Source organism: Mirounga angustirostris, unplaced genomic scaffold (genome assembly GCF_029215605.1).
Source record: "Mirounga angustirostris isolate CCGP_5_RB_7025 unplaced genomic scaffold, mMirAng1.0.hap1 SCAF_4, whole genome shotgun sequence".
NCBI lineage: Eukaryota > Metazoa > Chordata > Mammalia > Carnivora > Phocidae > Mirounga > Mirounga angustirostris.
The window spans coordinates 132985344-133007759 of NW_026991712.1; the positions used below are offsets into that span (position 1 = coordinate 132985344).

Consider the following 22416-nt stretch of genomic DNA (forward strand, 5'->3'; position numbering starts at 1 on the left):
TAGACAACTGTATGGTTCATACCTCAGGTTTTTGCTGAAAGGTCACTTTATTGAGGTTTTCTTACGACCACCCTGTTAAGAGCTCTTACCCCAATACTGAGACTCCTTTCACACTACCATGCTTTACTTTTGTCTGTATACTTAGTCACAGATACTTTTTACTTCTTTACCAGGTCTCCCAACCAGAATATAATCTCCATAAATGCATGATTTTTTCCTCTTGGTCACTTGTTTTGTTCCCTTGTTTCCAGTGCCTAATATGGGTCATTAACTTTCTGAAGGATAGTAAATATTTTAGGCTTTGCGGGCCATATGGTTTTTTTTTTTTTTTTTTTTTAATTTATTTATTTGACAGAGAGATACAGCGAGAGAGGGAACACAAACAGGGGGAGTGGGAGAGGGAGAGGGAGAAGCAGGCTTCCCGCAGAGCAGGGAGCCCAACGCGGGGCTCGATCCCAGGACCCCAGGATCATGACCCAAGCCGAAGGCAGACGCTTAACGACTGAGCCACCCAGGCGCCCCAGCCATATGGTTTCTGTCACAACTACTTAATTCTTGTTGGAAAACTTAAAGCAGCCATAGACAATAAGTAAATGAACAGCATCCTGTGTTCCAATAAATTTTACTTAGGGACACTGGAGTTTGAACTTCACGTAATTTTATCCGCATGAAATACTATTTTTTGTGTGTGTTTTTTTAGCCATTAAAGAACGTAAGATCTTTTGTTAGCTCATAAACCTTACAAAAACAGGCCAGGCAATGGGCCTTACTTTGCTGACCCCTGAATTAGAACAGCATTTGTTACTAATATACACAAATGGATGATTCCCCCCCCCCAGAAATAACTGGGAACTCTGTAATCTTTATGTAGATTTTTGTGTGTGTTGTTTTTTTTTTTTTTTTTCAGAAGAATATTACTTTCTGCAGTAAAATACTAGCCATGTAAAAAGTAATTTACTCTTTACTGTTATTCTAGACAAATACTCACCTTAGCTTTCATAGAATCATTTCAGGGTTTTAAAGGGAGCTTTACAGTTGTTTATTTTGTAGGTGAAATCCCTGAGGACCATGAATTAAATGTTTTATAGGAATCAGAAACCAAGTTTTCTGATTTGTGCTCTTTCTAAAAACTCTTATTAGGGATAAAACTAAGGAGAGTGATTAAAGTATTTGGCCATTTTTAATGTCAGATTTCACTATAATTTCAGTGAGGAATGTATTTTATGTAAAAAAAAATGTTAGGCTGTGTTGGCATGATATTACTCCAATTCTGATGAGACTTTTTATCGCATATATTTAAGTGATGGATTGTATTTAGTATTTTAAAACAAAAGAGATTAATGTATTTCTCTTGCTTTAGAATGGAAATAAATCAGCTCAGAGTCAGAATAGTATATATGCTATATGAATAGAAAAGATGTCAGAATGCAAAAAGTACAAATGTACGTGTCTCTTTGGCCTAAGAAAAACAAAAAAGACTGGTGGGATCTGGCATTATAATTTTGAGATTGGGAAGCAATGGGAACTTGTCTTTTTGATGTGATTCCTGATGCCTTGGTGTCTTTCTCTCTTCACCAATAAAAAACCCTTCTCCAAAATAGACACACTCACTATTGGACATATATTAGGATTTGTCAGGTCCTTGAATAATGCTTTTTTATACTTTAAGGAATATGGCTATCTCTAATAGTATTTATAGTCTGTAAATAGATAAGCATTTTATTTTACAATGTTATCATTGGTTGTTCTCTCTAGATATTCCCGTGTTTCCTACGATCACAGCCACTGTGACTTTTCAGGAGTTTCGATATGATGAATTTGATGGCTCCATCTTTACTATACCTGATGACTATAAGGAAGACCCGAGCCGTTTTCCTGATCTTTAACTGACATGGAAAATGATCTCATCTAACCAAGGAAAGCAAGAGAATACAGAGACCCCAGTAGTGAATCCAAATAGAAGGGACAAATGTTCTGAGAAGAAAAGGGAATTACATTGAATCGACACATCAGTAATATGATATAATGAAATGGGCCTTTAAAAAGAATTTCAGCAAGTTTCCTGATGTGCCATTTTCAGTCTTTTTAAAAATATACATATTATAAGTGTAATAGTTTGACACCTTAATGACCCTGAGTACTTCTTAGGTAAAACAGCTATAAGTGCTGTGATTTGTTTTTAAAAATTTTTACACTTCTTGTTGAAATATATATGCATATAAATATATCTATATCTATATCTAAAACACTCCTGGACCATTAACATAAATTAAATGTCTTAAGAGATATGAAGCCCTTTTAAACTTGTCATCTTATATTCAAGGTGACATTTATAAATATTCCTTCAAGCTTTGTTTTCATAAAATGTAAACTATGTAACATTATGTATAGTTCAGTAATTTGAATGTTTGTTCAATATAATGAACTAGAAGGAATGCAGTTTTCTGTAGATGAATGAACCAAATGGTAACCATTAAACAATTGCATTTATATGTTGCAATACATTTCAGAAGGAGCGTTCACTCTGCAGGGAATAAGGTACCTCCTTTAGCACCTTAGTGCAATTCATTGTGGTGCTATTTGTTTTTACCTGAATTCTTTCTTCAATGGAAAATGTTTGTTACTAATCTTCCTTTCATAGAACCTCTATTTTTTTTTTTCTAAACTTGAGTTTAAAAGTCCTTTTTGTGTTCATGATAAGGTATGGTTAGCATGCTTAAAGATATTCCTCTTCCAAATCTCAGCACTTTAAAAAAACTCCAAATTTTTAAACTTGCTTCCTAGTAAGTGCACATCATTCTGATTATTTTGTTTTTAATGGAATATGGATGCATTCATGTCAGTTTTAAAAAAACAACCCACATATTTTGGACATCCCTACATATTTAATGCTTCAAAGTAAGGTAAAAACATTTTATATGCTAACAGAATATATTTGTTACAAGCTAAATTCCAGAAATGTACACAGGATTGACAGTTCCTACTGTTTATTTTTTTAAGTCACAAGAAAATATTTATTGATTTTAATCTCCAAAGTGAAATCATGCATTACTCATTTTTGCATTTAAAGTTTTTCATATTTATTCCAAGATGGTTTGAAGGTCCAAGACTGAAAATAAATTAGGGAGAATAATGTGTAACAGTCACAAAATGTTATGTTGTATTAAAGAGCTTAGCTAAAGAACTGTTTTTTTTAAATGTATCCTGATAAATGTGTCAAAATGCATCTGTCAAATTTTGTAGAGTGACCAATAGTTTAAACTTTTTCCAGAATTTTAAATAATTTGAATTTAGAGACTTTTATTGAAGAGATGATTTATTTAAAAATCCAAAGCATCAACCATAAGAAAATTTTATAATAAACATCTTTAAAGCTGCATCTTCCATGCTGAAACATACTACATTGCATATGTTGGCATTTTATTAAATACATTTTATAATGAAGTAATCATAGTTAAAAATTCAAAGACCAATTACTACCGTATGTGGGTCTGTTGAATTTTGTGGAAGAGTTGGTAAACCCAGATTAGGTTTATTGAATAGAAGTTGATCCCTATTATTTTGGGAATGCTTGTTGATCACGTGACTTGGAGATTGAATTATCCTGTCGCTGATTATTTGAGGTGTGAGATGCTGAACGGTGGTGATCACTGTTGCTCGTAGGCTCCCTTACTTTTGTGGGAATATGGTATACTTCCCAGGAGTATTTTTTCACACGTACAGACAACTTAGTGGAGAAGAAATATGGTAAATTGCAGCTTGAGATTTGTCAGTTTCCTAAAAGCTGTGAATATTTTGCTGGGGTACACTGGAGGTAGGAAGACTACTGAAAACTTTTGCACTTGGGATTGTTTTTAACTCTTATCTTTTTCTTTCGTAAAGAATAGTAGATTATCCATTCCAAAATGTCTTTTATCTGATCACAAAGGACAAGCAAATGTATCTCTTATGATGGTGAAAACAAGGAGTTAATTAATGCAAATAAACTTTTCACAATATTAGACTTTTCAAAATGTGCCTTTTAATCCAGTCGATGAATGAAGCTCTGTGTATGCTGTTTCACATAAGTAGATCAAAACACCATATATCTTGATAATCTCATGAAAATTTAGATTTTGTGTAAGTCCGTAAAATTCTATATACCTTCCACTTGTGATTGAAGAAACTGTGCAAACTTGGGAGACTGTAAAATGGTCACCTTCAGTGGCCCTTCAGAAGTGCTCAATATTCCTGCCACTAGTACAGGAGAAGATAAGATTCTTATCTTCAAGAAAATTCTTCCCTACAGACAATTTGCCTCTGTCTGTAGTCATTCGTAACAGCCAATTGTCAAATTTCATAAAAGGGGAGCAGAAAGCAGATGCTGTGATTGAGCACAGGTACATATGATGGTCTGGAAATTAACACATTTCAGAGAAGCTGATAGCTGACAGAAGCTGAAAAACTATGTACAGCTGACCCTTGAACGATGTGGGGGCTAGGGGTGCCAACCTCCCCCCACCCCGCCCCAGTCAAGAATCCGTGTAACTTTTGATTGCCCCCAAACTCAACTAACAGCCTACTGTTGACTGGAAGCCTTACTGATAAAGTTGATTAACACATATTTTGTACATTATATGTATTATATATTCTTACAATAGAGATAATGTGAAGAGACTCGTTAAGAGAAAATACATTTACAGTACTGTAGTGTATTGAAAAAATCTGCATGTAAGTGGACCTGCACAGTTCAAATCTATGTTGTTCAAGCGTCGGCTATAATTTCTTTCTCCTGCTTAGGACTGGTGTTGAGCCCCACTGACACAAAAATGGGTTTTCCTAGTGTTATTCATGTACAATTGTTTATTCACACCTGGGGGGATGATGGTAAATGATTATTTAGTGAGCCTTCTCCCCAGTTTTCACTAATTCTATGGCAGACAAAGATCCTGTTTCGAGTCCACAAAAGGGGAGTAAATATTTTCAGGATATACTGAGTTAAGGAGTGCTTTCTGCTGCTCATTTGTTTTTATTTGCAAACATTTGAGAAAAATTTGTAGTAGAAAACTAGGTGAATTTCCAGTCCTGCTACAAGCATTCTGGTCTTTAAAATTGAGTGAGAATTATTGATTAGCATGGAGCACAGTATGTCTCTACTGTTAACTCTTTTAAAAGGTACCTTAACCATGTTTTGCAAAATTAACAAAATGCATCCTTACCAAAGTTGCTATACTTGAAACTATGGGATGTTTCAAAGATGACTGACAGTGAAACTCGCCCGAGATAATTGCACGGGAAGTGTAAATCACTTGTAAAGATCGCAAAATTAAACTTGCTAAAAAGCCCATCATTTGTATACTACCAATTAGCAAAAACTACCCTTGTTGCAAAGCATTTTATGTCAGAAATCTGGGGCAATAGGTGTCCTTGGCCACCATCTCAAGTATTAACATATTAACATTTTTCAGATCATGTGACCATCCTTAATAGTACCCAATGATGAACTTTTAAAACGTTTATAGCTCAGTTTGGAATAGTACTTTCAGCCACAATGGCACCTATGGTACACAGAATTAGAATTTCACATTTGCCACAGCACCTAATAAATACCAAAGCAAAATCTCCTAAGGGTTTTAAAGGAAGGCACTTGACAATCATTCCTGAATTTGTGTTTTGCAGGTGAAAATGACTAGTAGAAACTTTGTGTAATATAAAAACAAAAAAATAAACCCACCACTTACATTATCTGTACCTCCCATAGAGTTCTTAGTCACCAAGGGTGCCCAACAATGACTGGCTGAGGTGTCTGAAATAATGAATGTGGGTGGTGTAGGAGTTTTGGAGGGCAGAAGGGAAGCAGAAATTTTGTAGTTTATTCACACTGTGGCTGGTGGCTGGCTTCTTTGCCGGCCCCTTTGGGATGATGAGGCGGTAGCAGGGCCTACAACTGCCTCGCCTTCCCCTAGATCCTCCCTCAGCTTCTCAGACTAATGGGCCAGTGTGCCTTCACCTTCATGACGAAGGGTCCTGGCTTCCTTAGGACACCCCTGCCACCAAGGTCAGAAGAAAACAAGACCTGACTCAAGTTTCAGTCCATCCATGTAGGCTCTGGCTCTTGTTTGTGGTTCCATCTTATTCTTACTCTTTCATCTACCCACCTTCCCTTATAGACTGCCGGTGGGCTTTAATCTCCAGCATCAGATACAAAGACAACAGACTACTTATCCAGCCCTCACAATTAAGGTCAAACCTCTGTAATACAGGTTGTTTCTAGTGATTCTGCTCCTTTGAACACTTTTAAGAAATTCTTAACCTACACGATGCTTGTCTACCAAAACTTGATATTTAAGCAAATTTTAACTTTTTCGCAGTAAATGAAGAGGCAGTTTTTACATTTGGTATATCGATAAAATTGTATCTTAAGGTAACTGAAATGTGATTATTAAACATCATTTGGAACATTCATGACCCTAGACCTTTAATTTCTATGCACAAATCATACATTAGCTAACTAGCTTTTTAAAAAAAAGACATCATGATACTCATTTTAGCGACAGTACACTGCGGGGAAAAAACCCTTACATGGTGATACCTTTGAAAAGAATGGGAACATGTCACTTCCCTGATTTCTGTAAGGACAACATTAGAAATGAATTAGTTCTGTCAGATCATTTCTCTGTGAATTCGTTGATTACCAGTTACATCTACTATACACTTTGTATATTCTTACGAATATTCCCACTGGTAAATTAGCATGGTTCACACTTGAGTTATTTTGCTAAAGAATGTCTGAATGCATTGCACATACTTTTTTTTTATTATTATTATTTTTAAGATTTTATTTATTTGAGAGAGAGAATGAGAGAGAGCAAGCACATGAGAGGGGGGAGGGTCAGAGGGAGAAGCAGACCCCCTGCCGAGCAGGGAGCCCGATGCGGGACTCGATCCCGGGACTCCAGGATCATGACCTGAGCCGAAGGCAGTCGCTTAACCAACTGAGCCACCCAGGCGCCCACCTATTTGTGATTCTTTTTTTTTTTTTTTTTTATTTAAAGATTTTTCTTTATTCATTTGAGAGAGAATGAGATAGAGAGAGCATGAGAGGGGGGAGGGTCAGAGGGAGAAGCAGACTCCCCGCCGAGCAGGGAGCCCGATGCGGGACTCGATCCCGGGACTCCAGGATCATGACCTGAGCCGAAGGCAGTCGCTTAACCAACTGAGCCACCCAGGCGCCCACCTATTTGTGATTCTTTTTTTTTTTTTTTTTTATTTAAAGATTTTTCTTTATTCATTTGAGAGAGAATGAGATAGAGAGAGCATGAGAGGGGGGAGGGTCAGAGGGAGAAGCAGACTCCCCGCCGAGCAGGGAGCCCGATGCGGGACTCGATCCCGGGACTCCAGGATCATGACCTGAGCCGAAGGCAGTCGCTTAACCGACTGAGCCACCCAGGCGCCCCCCCCTTTTTTTTTTTTTTTAAAGATTTCATTTATTTGAGAGAGAAAATGAGATAGAGCATGAGAGGGGGGAGGGTCAGAGGAAGCAGCACTCCCCGCTGAGCAGGGAGCCTGATGCGGGACTCCAGGATCGTGACCCAAGCTGAAGGCAGTCACCCAACCAACTGAGCCACCCAGGCGCCCCTGCACATAGACTTTTGACATTATAAAATGAAAATGGCAACAAAAATTAAACTAAAGCAGACTCAAAAATCTACAGCTCCAGATTAGTCTCATTTAGAAAGCTGCTTCTGATAATAAAGCCTTAATAACAGACATATTCTGGATGCTCTTGAAAATACCAGTAGCATTTCTACCACATCCGTATTTAGCTAAACTAAACACAAGTAAATCAATTGATTACAGGGAAGTATTTTATATAGAACAGGGATGAGATTCATTAGCTTAGATTTGAGACAAAAGCAACAGAATTTCAATTCCAGTTTGAAAGAGGTCTACCAATCTTCAAACAGCATGGCCCCCTAAGTATAAATCTGGTGCCCAACTGGAGAAATCGGTAGTTTTGCTAGAGGAGAAGTTGGCGTGCCCTGCCGATACCAACAGAACCTTACTCAATTCTAAGATGCAACACCAAGGCTAAAGAAAATTTTTACTGTTCTGGTGGAAGTCCTGTTTCTCTTTCCCCCAAGCACGTAACCTTTTTCTACGTTCCACATAATATATAATCACTAGCAGGAAGCTTACCCAAAACCCACCTTCACAAAAAGGAAAACATACCTTCTCAAAGCCGTATCTGCACACAATTTTAGAGCTTCTGCTAAAACATTTTCCCAAACTAATGTATAGCTTTGAAAAGCTCCATAATCAAATGACAGGTACCATTTACTGAGCTGGGCATACAGGGCTACGTTTTTTTTTTTTTTTTTTTTTCTTCTAACTACCAAAACACATGGCAAGGTAGATACTATTCCCATTTTAGATAGGAAAATGAAGGTAAGAAACAGGTCTCCCACCTGTAAATGAAGCCAAAATTCATGATCAGACTCTCATACAGCCTACTACTTCTCATTTACTGAAGAATTTAAGTAAATAAATAGGACAAACATTTTTCTAACAAAACCACTTTTATTTTTTAATCATTTTTACTACCAAATACAGAACAAAACTCAAGTGTGGAGGCAGTATTCACTTAATTTTAACTGATTGTGTTAAAGGCTTGTGTCCCAGTGCAACCCTATCTTTGTGCATAAAATGTTCACTGAAAAATAACCTAAGCGTGGATTCCCTTTGCTGTTACCATCTTAAGTCAGTGACATTTTAAAGCCAAAAATTTAACTGCTTTTGGAAAGTTAGTATATTTGTATGCAGAGATTACAAGTGAGGGAATAGGTTCTAATACTAGGTTTAACCATGTGAAACTGTCAATATTTTTACTAGCTTTTTCACTTAAAAAATGGCAGTGTCATATGGTTCAACCTTTATCTACCAAAAAAGTTTTCAAAAGTTTAAACAAATGTCATTTGTGTTCAATTTTGTGTTTAAAAAAATGCAATGATTAATAGAGGACTATTACTAGAACTTCTTACTCACTATAGACAAAATTCCTTTTGATAAAATCTTTAAAAAGTTACTACAAACTGTAAAAACAATGCTGCTTTTCTATATGGCATTTCAATTTTTAGAAGTTAAAAAAAATTATACTCAAACTTGCATAAAACCTGCAATTCCAAGTCTCATTTTCCCCATAATGCCAGCCACTCAACACTACTCGAGTATTTCATAAATGAATAAATATACTATTTAGTACTGTACAGTAGATACATACCATGGACAGTTTCTATACTATTCCAGAAAAGGCAAATATTTATATTTCACTGAAAATATTTACTAGATATAGGTGGGATCATTTATCCTGAAGTTCACTGCTTTACTCAACCCAATTCCTATACCCAGAATATGAGAAATAAAATTACACTAAAACTGCTTTAGATAGAAATAAAGCCAACTTTGACGATTCTGATGGCAACTAATCGCTACAGTGAGGGATTTCATCTTATTACTATATTTAAGTATGTGGATTGAAAGGGGAAAGATCTTGATTTGTAAAATGAATGAGGTAAATGTCATACATTCAATAGTGTAAATAAATACAAATACAGTTTTACAGGAACATGAACATAAGTTTAAGGGTTTTATTATCAAAGTCTTGTAAAACAATTTCAGAAACTGTACATCAACATGGCACAGACTGTAGCCTACTTTTGTTTATACTGCACAAAAGTGAAGCTTGAAACTCCTGTAACTAAGAAAACAGTTGCCTAACTACTTTGCATTTAACATGGAATCACTGTGTGTATAAGATTACTACTGCAGTAACAGTAACACAAATTTATTGGTTTTATACAACTTGAGATCAAATAAAAAGTACATTATCAAGTAGATCTCTCTTATTTTAAAAGCATATGAAGGTCAATTTAAAATGCACTACCCCCTTTTTCCAACACTGAGATTAAAACAAATTAATAAAAGAGTGGAAAATTGAAAATCAGGACAAGAGATAACTTTCTTTTACAGATGGGACTCAGGATAGGCAGAAGCTTTCACTGATGTAGATGTGGAATAAATTATTTCAGGAAAAAAAATTCCCAAACACCTTATGAAAAAGTATACAACTCTACTTCAAAATATGCTATTTACTCACTGCCAAAGACAGTTTCATTTGAAATCTTGTTTCTGTAATTAAAGCCTAATCAGCCATCAAAAAAGGTTAGTGCATATATAACCTTTCAAAGTTAAACAAAAGCCACAAAAATTTAGCCACAAGGCTTAAAGGATTATCTATTTCAAATGTTCATTTTCAGATGTAACTATAAGAATGTTAATCTGTCATGTCAACAAACAAGACCATAAGTAGATCCATCATGTTGGAGGATTTTAATGACATTTAGGATATTCCTGCCACAATTAACATGCAATCAGTGCATTCCCTACATGGCTCTATTACGGCAATGAATCAAATTCTAGAAATACTATAAGTGAACTTACTTAATAAAGGAGATCATACAACATAAACAATCCATGCCTGCTGTAGATGCATGCAGCTTTTCATTTTTGTTATGAAGCAGCACCAGAATAGTAAAACTGCTTGGTTACTCAATCAGATTTCACCATGTCAAGACTTGGTTACTCATGTATCATTTTCTAAAAGCTTTTGGATGTAAATAACTAATATCAATATCAGGAGCTTTATAACCATTTATAACTCAAGAGCTGTATACATCTAGGTTTGAGATGAACGAATACAGCATTAAGAAATCACACAAAGGAATGACACTGATGCATGTATACAGTTGGGATTCCCATGGAGGCAATATTCAGTCACTCATATCCATGTCCTCTTCATGATGATCATCCCCATTCACTTTGGATTCTCTTAGTGAATCACCAGTTCCCTTTTCCACAGAGCATTCTTTTGTTTTAGGGGAACTTGGTTCTGTTGGCTTCTTCTCCTCCTTTTTCTCTTTCTCGCTGTCATACCCTTGTTCCTCTTCATCGTAATCCCGTGTAACCTGCTTTGCCAAGGAGAATAAAAAAAGTAAACGTCTTCCCAGAAAAATCACTTCTTAAAATTACCAGCACTACCCCAAATATCAAAGTAAATTAGTTTGTAAACATACTTTTACATCTTTATCACTCTCTGATTTTCTTTCCCGATCCTTTTCCTTATCTTTACTTTTCTTCTTCTTGCTTGTTGATCGTTCTCTTTCATCTCTGCTTCTTTCTTTATCTTTATCTTTCTTTTTCTCCTTTTTATGTCTAGGATGACAGTAAAATATTCTCAAAAAAAAAAAAAAAGGCTTTAAAGGAACCAGTCAAGAAGTTTCACCCTTAAGTGTAGCAGTGAGTTTAAACTTGTTCAGATGGTGAGCTTGACCCAAGTTCGCATGACATGAAGAACAACAAACACCCATTTCAAAACACTGGATACAAGTTGTGCATTAGTGATACAGGCAAGAAGACTGAAACTGGTTATTCATAACCAGTTACAGTCTAAACTGTAGACAGTTTAGGTCTAAACGCTTTTTATAATAACACAGTCTAAACACTTTTTATAATAACACAGTCTCAAGCAGAAAGGGAATGTGTATCAGCATGTTCTTAAGCACTTTAATTCTTGAAAAGTAAGAAAAAGTCTAGGAGAGTTTTTAAAATAAAAACTGACAGCTTCTGAAATGTAGAGAGTACAGATCCATAGCACTAACATTCTTACCTCCTAGGAGACGGTGAGCGAGACAATTTTCTTTTAGGTGACCTAGGCTTTTTAGGAGATCTTGTGCCACTCCTACTTCGTCGTCGTCGTCTCTCTCTAGAACCACAAATGTGCAAACTAGATTTTAAATTACAGTATTATCTAAAAAATGCAGACACATCACAGCAGATGTGTCTATTAAAGGAGCTCCACGAGGAACTCCTACAAAAGGATCTGATAATTAAAAATCCATTTTCTTTCTTGTTTAAAAGACTTGATTTTTAAATAATCTCTACACCCAATGTGGGGCTTGAACTTACAACCCTGAGATCAAGAGTTGCCTGCTCTTCTGACTAAGCCAGCCAGGTGCCCCTGAAAGACCCATTTTCAAATACTGTTTTGAGCGGAAGAATCAAACAAATAATTTTTTAACAAACTGTATGCTTTTACTTTCATGCCCTCAAGAAAACCCTAACTTGTGTCAATTCTTAAAGACAAACGTTCTGGGGCGCCTGGGTGGCTCAGTCAGTTAAGCGTCTGCCTGCAGCTCAGGTCATGATCCCAGGGTCCTGGGATCGAGCCCTGCATCGGGCTCCCTGCTTCTCCCACTCCCTCTGCCCTTCCTCCTGCTTGTGCTCTCGCTCTCAAGTGAATAAATAAATAAAATCTTAAAAAAAAAAAAAAGACTAAAGTTCTAATTCAGGAAGGAAAAACAGTCTGAAGTAAACTATTTCAGAACTCAGTTTTAAATTCAAAAATTCAGTGGCCAGAACAGGTATAAGATAATATGCCATGATATGAAAATCAACTGCTAAAAAAAAAATCCCAAAAAATTACTTTTGTTAGGTAAAATTCAAGAAGTAGAGTTGGTAGTAACAGAGATCAGACTGACTCCCTATATCGCAACAAATGATGTTCCCCTCAACCCTGCTTTGAAAAATTAGTTTTTAAGATGCATATAGCCTTCTGCTCTCTAAAACTGTGGCATTTTCTTTTTTTTTAAATATTCTGCTTCTGTCACTATTCTCATTTTAAGACTTGCAAAATGACCATTATTACAATTTAGGCACAAAGAAAATAATCAAAAATAAAACCCCACACTTTCAGTTGGTTGAATGCGGTGGCTGGGTGATAGACATTGGGGAGGGTATGTGCTATGGTGAGTGCTGTGAATTGTGTAAGACTGTTTAATCACAGACCTGTACCTCTGAAACAAATAATACATTATATGTTAAAAAAAAGAAGAAGAAGAAGAAGAAGATAGCAGGAGGGGAAGAATGAAGGGGGGAAAATCAGAAGGGGAGATGACCATGAGAGACTATGGACTCTGAGAAACAAACTGAGGGTTCTAGAGGGGAGGGGGGTGGGGGGATGGGTTAGCCTGGTGATGGGTATTAAAGAGGGCACGTTCTGCATGGAGCACTGGGTGTTATGCACAAACAATGAATCATGGAATACTACATCAAAAACTAATGATGTATGGTGATTAACATAATAAAAAAAAAGTTAAAGAAAAAAAAGATGTAAAAAAAAAAACAAAACAAAAAAACTTTTTAACTCTTTAACAGCCCTCTGTGACCTCCCTGACCTCCCCTGCCAGAAACATTACACACAACTTTTCATTCATAAAATATTGTTTGTCAAGTTTGTACACCGCATACTTTTTGCTACTGCTCTGTGTAACCAAAACTCGAGATACCCTAGATGAAAGAGATGTTTTATATTTCGGTGTCCCTGTATACACCGTAGCACAACTACAAACACAGCAAGTATGTAATAAAAACTTAAAAGAATATGCCTTAAGATAATCCAATAATTAAGTAGGGTAAGGTGCTTATAAGTAAGTACATTAAGTAAAGCAATAGCAAAAAAAAAAAAATGCCTCTAGTTTTCAAGGTAAGAAAATATATGTTGCTCATCCCATCTTTTATGCCCCTTTGCTACCTATATATTCTGTAGACCTGGCTTCACATTTCCTTAAGCACTCACATCTAGTTTTGTTTTGTTTATATATATATATATATATATATATATATTTTTTTTTTTTTTTAAATTTTATTTATTTGACAGGGAGAGACACAGCAAGAGAGGGAACACAAGCAGGGAGAGCAGGAGAGGGAGAGGGAGAAGCAGGCCTCCCACCGAGCAGGAAGCCCGATGTGGGGCTCAATCCCAGACTCTGGGATCATGACCTGAGCCAAAGGCAGGCACTCAACAACGGAGCCACCCAGGCGCCCCAAGAAATTCAAACTTTTTAAGGAACTTCCAAACGGTTTTCCAAAGTATCTGCCCCCATTTTACATGACTAATGCTAACATCTTTTCATGAGCTTATTGGATACTTGCTTATCTTTAATGAAATGTCAATTCAGATTCTTTGCCCATTTTTATACTTGGTAATCTATGATTCTTCCTATGTTTTAGATAACAAGTTCCTTACTAGCTTATATATAATTTGCAAATACCTTCTAGCACTCTGGATTATCTTTACTTTCTTGACAGTGTTCTTTGAAACACATGTCTGTAGTACTGATGATCTCCAATTTATCTATTTCTCTTGTATTGCTTGTGCTTTTGGTGTCATTTAGGAAACCACTGCCAAATTCAAGGCCATGAAGATTTAATTCTATGTTGTCTTCTAGCAGGTTTTAGTTTTAGCTTTTATATTTAGGTCTTTCATCTACTGTATTATTTTTTATATATAGTGTGAGCCTCCTAGTGAATTTGAACAACATCAAGATTAAAGAATACTGCAGCAAGACATGTCTAAATGAGATTGGAAGAAAATGGAAGTAGCCATCCTTACTACTAGCATATGAATTCCACATTAAGAGTGAAAAATGTATTTTCTATGGAGTAAAGTTGCAACACTGAATTTTCACTATGGCAGATTAAAGACACAATTACTAGTCTAAGAATGACACAAATTAGAACTTACATGGCCTCTCATATTATCAATAAATGACTATATATGTGGATATTTTAAATATGACTTACTATAATAAAATGAATTTAATGCAGTAATTCAGCATACATTAGCCGCTAAAACTTCACAAACAAACCAAATCAGGATGTGAAACGTATATGGCAAACAAAAACTGACCTCTGTTGAATTCCATGTCATTTCAAATATAACACCATAAAATATTAAGTAAAAAGAACTTTATTCTTCCAAATTGCTTTTAAAAATCTTCAACACTGAAGTATGTACCTATGTACTGGAAAACATTTAATGCTCAAGGCCTATTGATATTCTTGCAAAGTTATAAAAAGTGCCAAGAACTCATAATGCCACCTTCACCTTACCTGCTTGCACTTCTGGAACGTCTGGCTGTGCTGTAACTTTTTGGTGGTGTTTTGGAACGTTTCTTTTCTTTGTCTTCCTTCTTTTTGTCTCTAAAAAATGAACACAATTTACGAATGCATTAGAAGAAATACAGCAACTACAAATAAAAACAAAAGCACAATGAGATCTAATTCTATCCTTTTTTTTTATTTTAAAGATTTTATTTATTTATTTGAGAGAGAGAGAATGACAGAGAGAGCATGAGGAGGGGAGGGTCAGAGGGAGAAGCAGACTCCCTGCTGAGCAGGGAGCCCAATGCGGGACTCAATTCTGGGACTCCAGGGTCATGACCTGAGCCGAAGGCAGTCGCTTAACGACTGAGCCACCCAGGCGCCCCTCTATAGTTCTAATTTTTGATCGCAGTAACAGTCCCTCAAGGAGACTCAGTCATGTTTCCACAAATTCAGAAATCTTTTCAAAATACAAATTTGAAAAGAGTAACTCCCCATTCCATAACTTTTCCATCTCTTGCCATTGCTTCTTGGATCAGGTACAAACTCCTTAGTGGGAACAACAACAGCCTTCTGTGTGTCACCTGCCTCCTTACACTTTCTGACCTTATTTCCTAGCCCCCCCCATACCAAAATACTTGCCATTCCAAGAATTTATGCTAATTTTGTAAACAACATTCTCTACCTGAAACCATGCTCCTAAGTGCAGTCAATTCTATCAGAATTTAATACTCAGTCACTTCTCAATTATCTTCCAATACTACTAGCAATGACCCTTACTTGGTAATTACATTAACCCCTCTTGTATAAAAAAAAAGTTCCTTGAGGGAAAGAATGCCCAATTCCTCTTTGTATGATATTCATTTCATTATGCAAGCTTGCTGACTGACTGGATTAAGATGACTCACCCTATAAAATATAGTAACTGAAAGCCTCATTATAGGCTGAATACTCAGTAAAGCTACCCCCAAACCTTTGTTCCCAGCTGAGCTAGATGTTCACTGAGAATAAACTGTTTCGGACTCCAGCTGTCCTTGTTATTTTAATTACATAGTTAAATATACAAACGCATAATGGATAGTATAAAAGGTCTGCTTCTAAAAAATTAGGCAAATATTTTAGAAAGAGAAAAGGACAGTTGCTAAAAAAAATAAGCATTGTGAAACTGTATGCGTGTGACAACTATAAATGAGAAAAATAAAATAAAAATCTAGGCACTTTTTAAAAGTGATAGTTCTCTTCCCACTGTAAAGGTGGTTCAAGTGAAAAAACAATGACTTGGTAAATGTTACTCAAGACTACATATTTGGGGCGCCTGGGTGGCTTAGTCATTAAGCGTCTGCCTTTGGCTCAGGTCACGATCCCAGGGTCCTGGTATCGAGCCCTGCATCAGGCTCCCTGCTCCATGGGAAGCCTGTTCCTCCCTCTCCCACTCTCCCTCTGCTTGTGTTCCCTCTCTCGGCTGTGTCCCTGTCAAATAAATAAATAAAATCTTAAAAAAAAAAAAAGACTACATATTAATTTAAAAGGGTCTGGCCCTATATGAAAAAGACTGACTACTGAATGAATGCATGTTTAAGTCAAAATACAATGTTAAGGTAACGATGTTTGTTTAGTGAATTCTTAACTTTAACCTTCTACTCATTCCAAATCATGGGACAGGAGGCTAAGTATGGTTCAGTGTTTGCCATAGAGTAATTCTTAATGTTTATAAGGTGCTGATAATGGGATTTATAAAGGTGAATTAAGGCATGGTTGCCTGCCATAAACTCTTCAGCATACCATAAGGAATGCTGGTAGCACTACATCCTTAGCAGGGCTGAGAGGTAAGAAGGAAATGAAAGAATGTAGTAGGACAGAATTTTTACTACAAAGAAATCGTATCTCTGTTTTCAGCTATAAGGAGAAACCTTAAGTTTACAAAGGAGCCCAAGAAAACAAATGTCAGCCTCTTCAAACTTTAAATAGTTCCTTCTCCAATCTAGCCCTATCTCCTTTTTTTCTCCAGCTCTTTTGTCCTTAAGTAGCCCATATTTAGGGTCTTGGCAACTCTAAAATTTGTCTTCCCACCCAATGTCAATGGTCTACTGTACCTGGTTTTTGATGTGCTCCTTGATCTTCTACCTCTCTCTCTGGAATGAGATCTTCTCCGTCTTGGACTTTTGGATCGTCGCCTACTCCTTGACTTAGAATGTGATCTCCTTCTTGATCTGCTTCTTGACCGCCTAATAGCAAAAGAAAGCCAATACACATATATAAAGGTAGAAAGACTAGCTCTGTGACTGTTTCACTTAGTATCAGACAAATGATTCAGACATATGGGGTTAACCATCAATAAGTGGGGGTAATTTCCTATCAGTTGCTGTAAAACCACCCCTTTTTTTTTTTTTTTTTAAAGGTTTTTATTATCTTAGAGAGCGAGAGCAACTGGGGGTGGGGGGGCGGGGAGAGAATCTCAAGCAGACCCTGTAGCCTGATACAGGGCTTAAATCCACAACCCCGAGATCATGACGTGAGCCAAAACCTAAAGTCAGATGCTTCTGAGCCACCCAGGTGCCCTTAAAACATCTTTGATACCCTAGAAATCAATACTTTCTAACACCTAGAATTTCTCACCTTTTAATCTCAACCTGTCAAAATAGTCCTATGCTCTGACACTACAACTCTGAACCTGAAAATTGTACTAGAGAATGAAGGAAAATAAAAAAGCATCTGATTCATTTGCATCATCTTCCACAACTATATAGAATTTTAACATGTCTTCTGTGATTCCTCACTACTGCAGGTTAAATCTATTTATCAATTACCAAATACTTAACGTTTGCTTCCTACATGCTTTACAAATACTTACTCTCATAAGGCTGTCAAGTAGGTACTATTATTATTCTCATTTTATAAATGGAAACCACGTAGTGTGTTGTTGCTCTCTCTGATTTCTAATTGTTCTCTGAAATATTATTTTACTTCTTTGATTTACAACTTGAGAGAAATCCAAACAATCCAGCCCTATATACATATTTTATATATATTTTATATATATTATATATTATATATATATATACATATTAACTCAGCACAAATTGCCTTTTTCACTCTCATTTCCCCTCAACATTATCACTATCTCTACATGATCATCTCTTTCCTGTCATGTAACAAGTGTTTGTCTCTGTGCCCTCTCCCCATCTCTTCCCCCAATCCTATACACTTTCTCTTCCAGGACTTAAGAAGCACAATTAACTTTTTGATGTTGTCACTAATCTTTCTCTTCTTCTATTTTATTCTCTTAAGAATAATTAAAAATAAACTGCATCCTCTGCTTAAGACTTTTATTCTAGGGACCATTCAACCTGTTTCTATGGAAAACTTCTAATACGGTCTAGAACTTCTTGTGTTCACAGGTGCCCAGGAGATGGACACTTTAGAAATGATGAAGATTTATGTCCAAATCTCAGTTAAAAGCAAGCAAATGGAGAGCATTCTCTGAGCCTATTACTTAAAGAAAAATAATAGCACCTATATTACAAATATTATTTAAAATGAAATTTTAAAAAGTTCAGCTCAGTACCTTAGCATAGGTATATATATGAACTACCGATTCCTTTCTTTCCTCTTACTAATGTGCTAATATGGCTTCTGTTATCTCCTTCTCTAAAAACCACTGTTTCAAAACCCATCACTACTGTCTTACTGAATTCAATAAACTTTCATTTTAATCATCTATTTTTGACATTTGGAAATTACTAAAACAATCCCTCTCAATAACATGTCTTATAGCCTAGGAAACGTTCATGTAATGCTTACCTGCCTTTCTGTAAGCTTCATAAAAACGGGGATTAAATGTGTCTATCTTATTCAACACTAGACTCTTGAGCAATTACTACAGTGTCTGACTCCAATAAAAGGTACTAATAGTATATTTTGGGTGATAGTAACTCTATAAAATATCAGAATCATCACTTTCTAAGAGTTAAAAAGAATTATGGAAAATAAAAATTGATTGTGTTAGAATTAAGCACTACTCATCTTTTGAGGATTCTGGCTTTAAGAATACTTTCAGTTGACAGCTAAACTGAGTTACTCATTTTTCCTACCTTTAATGTATACACAAAAATAGATATAGAAACAACAAATCATGAGCACATTCTTACAGTTTCTTTCTAAACAAAATGATTAATATAAAATAGTTTCAAAAATCTGATAAACAGGGGTACCACATCCATCCATAAGGTCCTGAAACAGTTATTTTTTTAAGAGTAATGTGCTGCAGAGCTAGCTACTTTAACACATTTTCTAGTTTATATGGGCTCTTAAAAAAATCAGAAAAATATATGAAATTAGTATAAGTTTGTTGAAAATAATTGTCATTTTACATGCCAAGATGCTTAAGATACTATAATCCATAATAATTCTCTGTTATGATGTATTATTACAAATGTCCAAAAACACTCTGTTCAAGGAAGTAATGTTTCACTGTTATTTCCCACTGGTTGTATTAAAGTAATTCAAATTAAAATCTGAGAACACTAGTATGTACTTGGTATATAAAGAAAAAAGGAGTTAGGTTCTCAAACTTTTTTAAGTGTGAAACTAAAATATAAGAGCATGGTCCTGGAAAATTAGGAATATAAGTAGTACCAATATTTCACATAAGAGTAAAATTTTAGCTGATCCCAAGCAAGCAAACAAAAAAGGAGTTCCTCGGGTACAGATGAAGATGTGGGAAAGAGCATTAGGCAGAAAGGAACATCATGAGCAAAAACACGGATGCGTACAAAAATGTACATTCAGGCAAATAGTACTGTAGTTAACTGTTTTTGAGTGGCAAATGACAAGTGTGGAAAGATAAACCGGGTTGAATAGTGAAGAAACCTGAATGCCATTCTAAGGTTTTATTTACCATGTTGTTAAGGCCAATAAGGGTGCTCCCTCAAAGTTTAACAAGGCTGTGACATGACCCATACTTGGGTTTTTTGAAAGACATCTTTAGGAATGAGACAGGCTGGGGGAAGATGGGAGGCAGGGGGAAGAAAGAAAGAAAGAAAAAAGGCAACCCTGTAACATTCTGCTATAGACTGAATTTTGTGTCCCTTCCAAAATTCTTACGTGAAACCCCATTTCCAATGTGATGATACTGAGGCGGCACCTTTGGAGGTAATTAGGTCATGTGAGTGCAGCTTTCACTGGGATTAATGAAGTTATGAAAGAGATCTAAATCCCTCACCCATTCCATGTGAGGATATAGTGAAAAGACTTATAAACAAGGGTCCTCACTAAACACCTAATTTGCCAAGACCTCGACCTTGGATTTCCCAGCCTCCAGACCTGTGAGAAATTAATTTCTGTTGCTTGTAAGCCACCGAGCCTATGGTATTCTATTATAGCAGCCAAGTGGACCACTGAAATGACCTAATGAAATGACTATGAAATGACTTGATAATGTCACGAGGTCCATAGGTCAAAATTATTTTCAAAAAACCAAGATATTTGCCCTTTCCACTGTGTTGACATTTGAATTAATAGTGCAAAAGCAATGGTAGTGTGAAAGGGTTATTAGCATCTTCTTAGCACAGATCAAGGCAGCAGGAACTAAACTGCCCTAGTAGTCACCTGTATTCTTCACTGGCATTTGCAGTATGTACTGCAGTAAAAGAAAAACAAAAACAAAAAAATGCCATTTTCACTAAAGAGGTCTTTGATGAAGCAAAGACTATTAATTTTATTAAATCTGGTTCTTTGAATGCTATTAACATGGTATTACTGAGTAGTAAATATTAAGTCTAGTCCCTCGAGCAATGTTCTGTGCAATGAATGCATAAATCACTCCTCATATAAAGTTCAAAGACTGTTGTTATTAAGGAACACAATTGTGTAATTGAGTTGTGAGCTTAACAAACTGCTTTCCCATGAAATAACATCTTTATCTGACAAAACAAGTATGACAAACCATGGTTGTTCAGACTATGGTATTGGCAGACATTTTCTTGAAAAAATGCATGAAGCCTATCATCTCAAGAAAAACAAACTTGTTGCCCATGATAAGATCTGAGTTTTCAAGAGAAAATTAAATTTTAGAACACTTGAATCCACCACTGTGAACATAACAGATTCCTAATACTTAAAAGGGTTTTCAGATGAGATGTGTGTGATACTACCAAAAGAACAGCAAGTCGTCATTACAAATATTCATGCATTAGATGGGTAAGCTGCAGGTTGCGTGATGACCTTTCAACTTAAAAGTCTCAAAGGTTTGTGAAAAGTCAGAACTAGAATTCAGGTCGAAATTTTCCAGTCTAGTGTTCTTCCACAGTACTAACTCAATTTAGTGCTCCAGTCCCAGTGCCTTCCTCCCACCCCCGGATTCTGGAGTTTTAAAGTACCGATCGTCTATTTAGCCGCCCATACCTTTTCTCCATGTATATACATGTGAATTCACACACTCTGCTAATGGCAACAGTTACTAAAACACACTTTAATCAAGAGCTAAGTAGGTTAACAGATGACAAGAAGGATGTGAGATACAGAAATTATCTTTGTCTAAGGTACAATTAACTACCAACAACAATCAATCTAACCTGTGCCTAGAAGATGAGGGAGTCCTCCTCCTCCTAGAACGTGATCTTGACCTTGAGTGCCTTCGTTTTTCTTCTTTCTTATCTGGATTTTAAAAAAAAGGAACCTGGACTTAGAAATCATCAAATAGATTATGCCCATTCAGGAGTTATTCTAAGAAATATTATCTTAATTTTCAGATTTTATATAACATCCTTAAATGGTTTATGATCCTTTTTTCTAGACTTTCGGTAGATCCAAATTAGACATCTGATTTTCAACTAACCAAAAGTTCCTTTGACTCTTTCATTTGTACCAGACTTGGAAGGCTGTGATATACTGTCCATAAACAATCTATGAAAAGGATTATCCTTCTCATTCTTTACAGGTTTCTAAATGAGGAGTCCCTTTTTCCATTCCTAGGTTCTACTTTCCCAAATACAGCTATAATTTACCCAGTTTAAAACTTTATTTTCATGTGTTATGTATTAATGACATTTCCCCAATCAGCACTTAACTGTAAGATAAATACATTTGATAGATTTATAATAAACAGAAATATAGACATTTTAAATTCATTAAAATGTTCCTTCTTTACCACTTAAGTCTATGCTCCTCTGCTAAAATAAATTCCTGTCTGTTTATGTTAAAGTGGTTGATAAAGAGGCTCAATATTTGGCCTTCAATTCTACAAAGTCATGACTCATTCACTGTTCTCACTATACTCAGACAGAACTGGGTTTTAGTAAGCTAGCTCTCTTTCTTAATCTGTCTGAACCTCCTTCTTCCTCTCCAATTTTCAATTGTGTAAGTTAGGAGACAGATCTAGATGGTTTGACTCCCATTTCTTAGTTTTTAAATAATACAAAAGCAATTCCTTTAACTTGG

The 22416-nt window shown here is 35.9% G+C and overlaps 2 protein-coding genes across 12 annotated transcripts in view; one reads left to right on the forward strand and one right to left on the reverse strand.

The window, feature by feature from the left end:
• ANKRD13C (ankyrin repeat domain 13C) overlaps positions 1-4013 on the forward strand; it is a 94759-nt gene extending 90746 nt beyond the window's left edge. For both annotated transcript variants that reach the window (XM_045897418.3, XM_045897417.3), the window contains one exon: positions 1756-4013. In XM_045897418.3, the coding sequence (XP_045753374.1) occupies positions 1756-1886 (131 nt within the window). In that variant the 3' untranslated portion in view covers positions 1887-4013. The remainder of the gene's footprint in view (positions 1-1755) is intronic.
• A 5599-nt stretch (positions 4014-9612) lies between these two features.
• SRSF11 (serine and arginine rich splicing factor 11) overlaps positions 9613-22416 on the reverse strand; it is a 42643-nt gene continuing 29839 nt past the window's right edge. For 3 of the 10 annotated variants that reach the window (XM_054512808.2, XM_054512812.2, XM_054512809.2), the window contains exons 8-13: positions 21552-21633; positions 17073-17204; positions 14989-15078; positions 11705-11821; positions 11112-11271; positions 9613-11006 (exon numbers count right to left, since the gene is read on the reverse strand). In XM_054512808.2, the coding sequence (XP_054368783.1) occupies positions 10809-11006; positions 11112-11271; positions 11705-11821; positions 14989-15078; positions 17073-17204; positions 21552-21633 (779 nt within the window). In that variant the 3' untranslated portion in view covers positions 9613-10808. The remainder of the gene's footprint in view (positions 11007-11111; positions 11272-11704; positions 11822-14988; positions 15079-17072; positions 17205-21551; positions 21634-22416) is intronic. The other 7 variants (XM_045897426.3, XM_045897427.3, XM_045897422.1 and 4 more) reach the window with 6 other exon arrangements.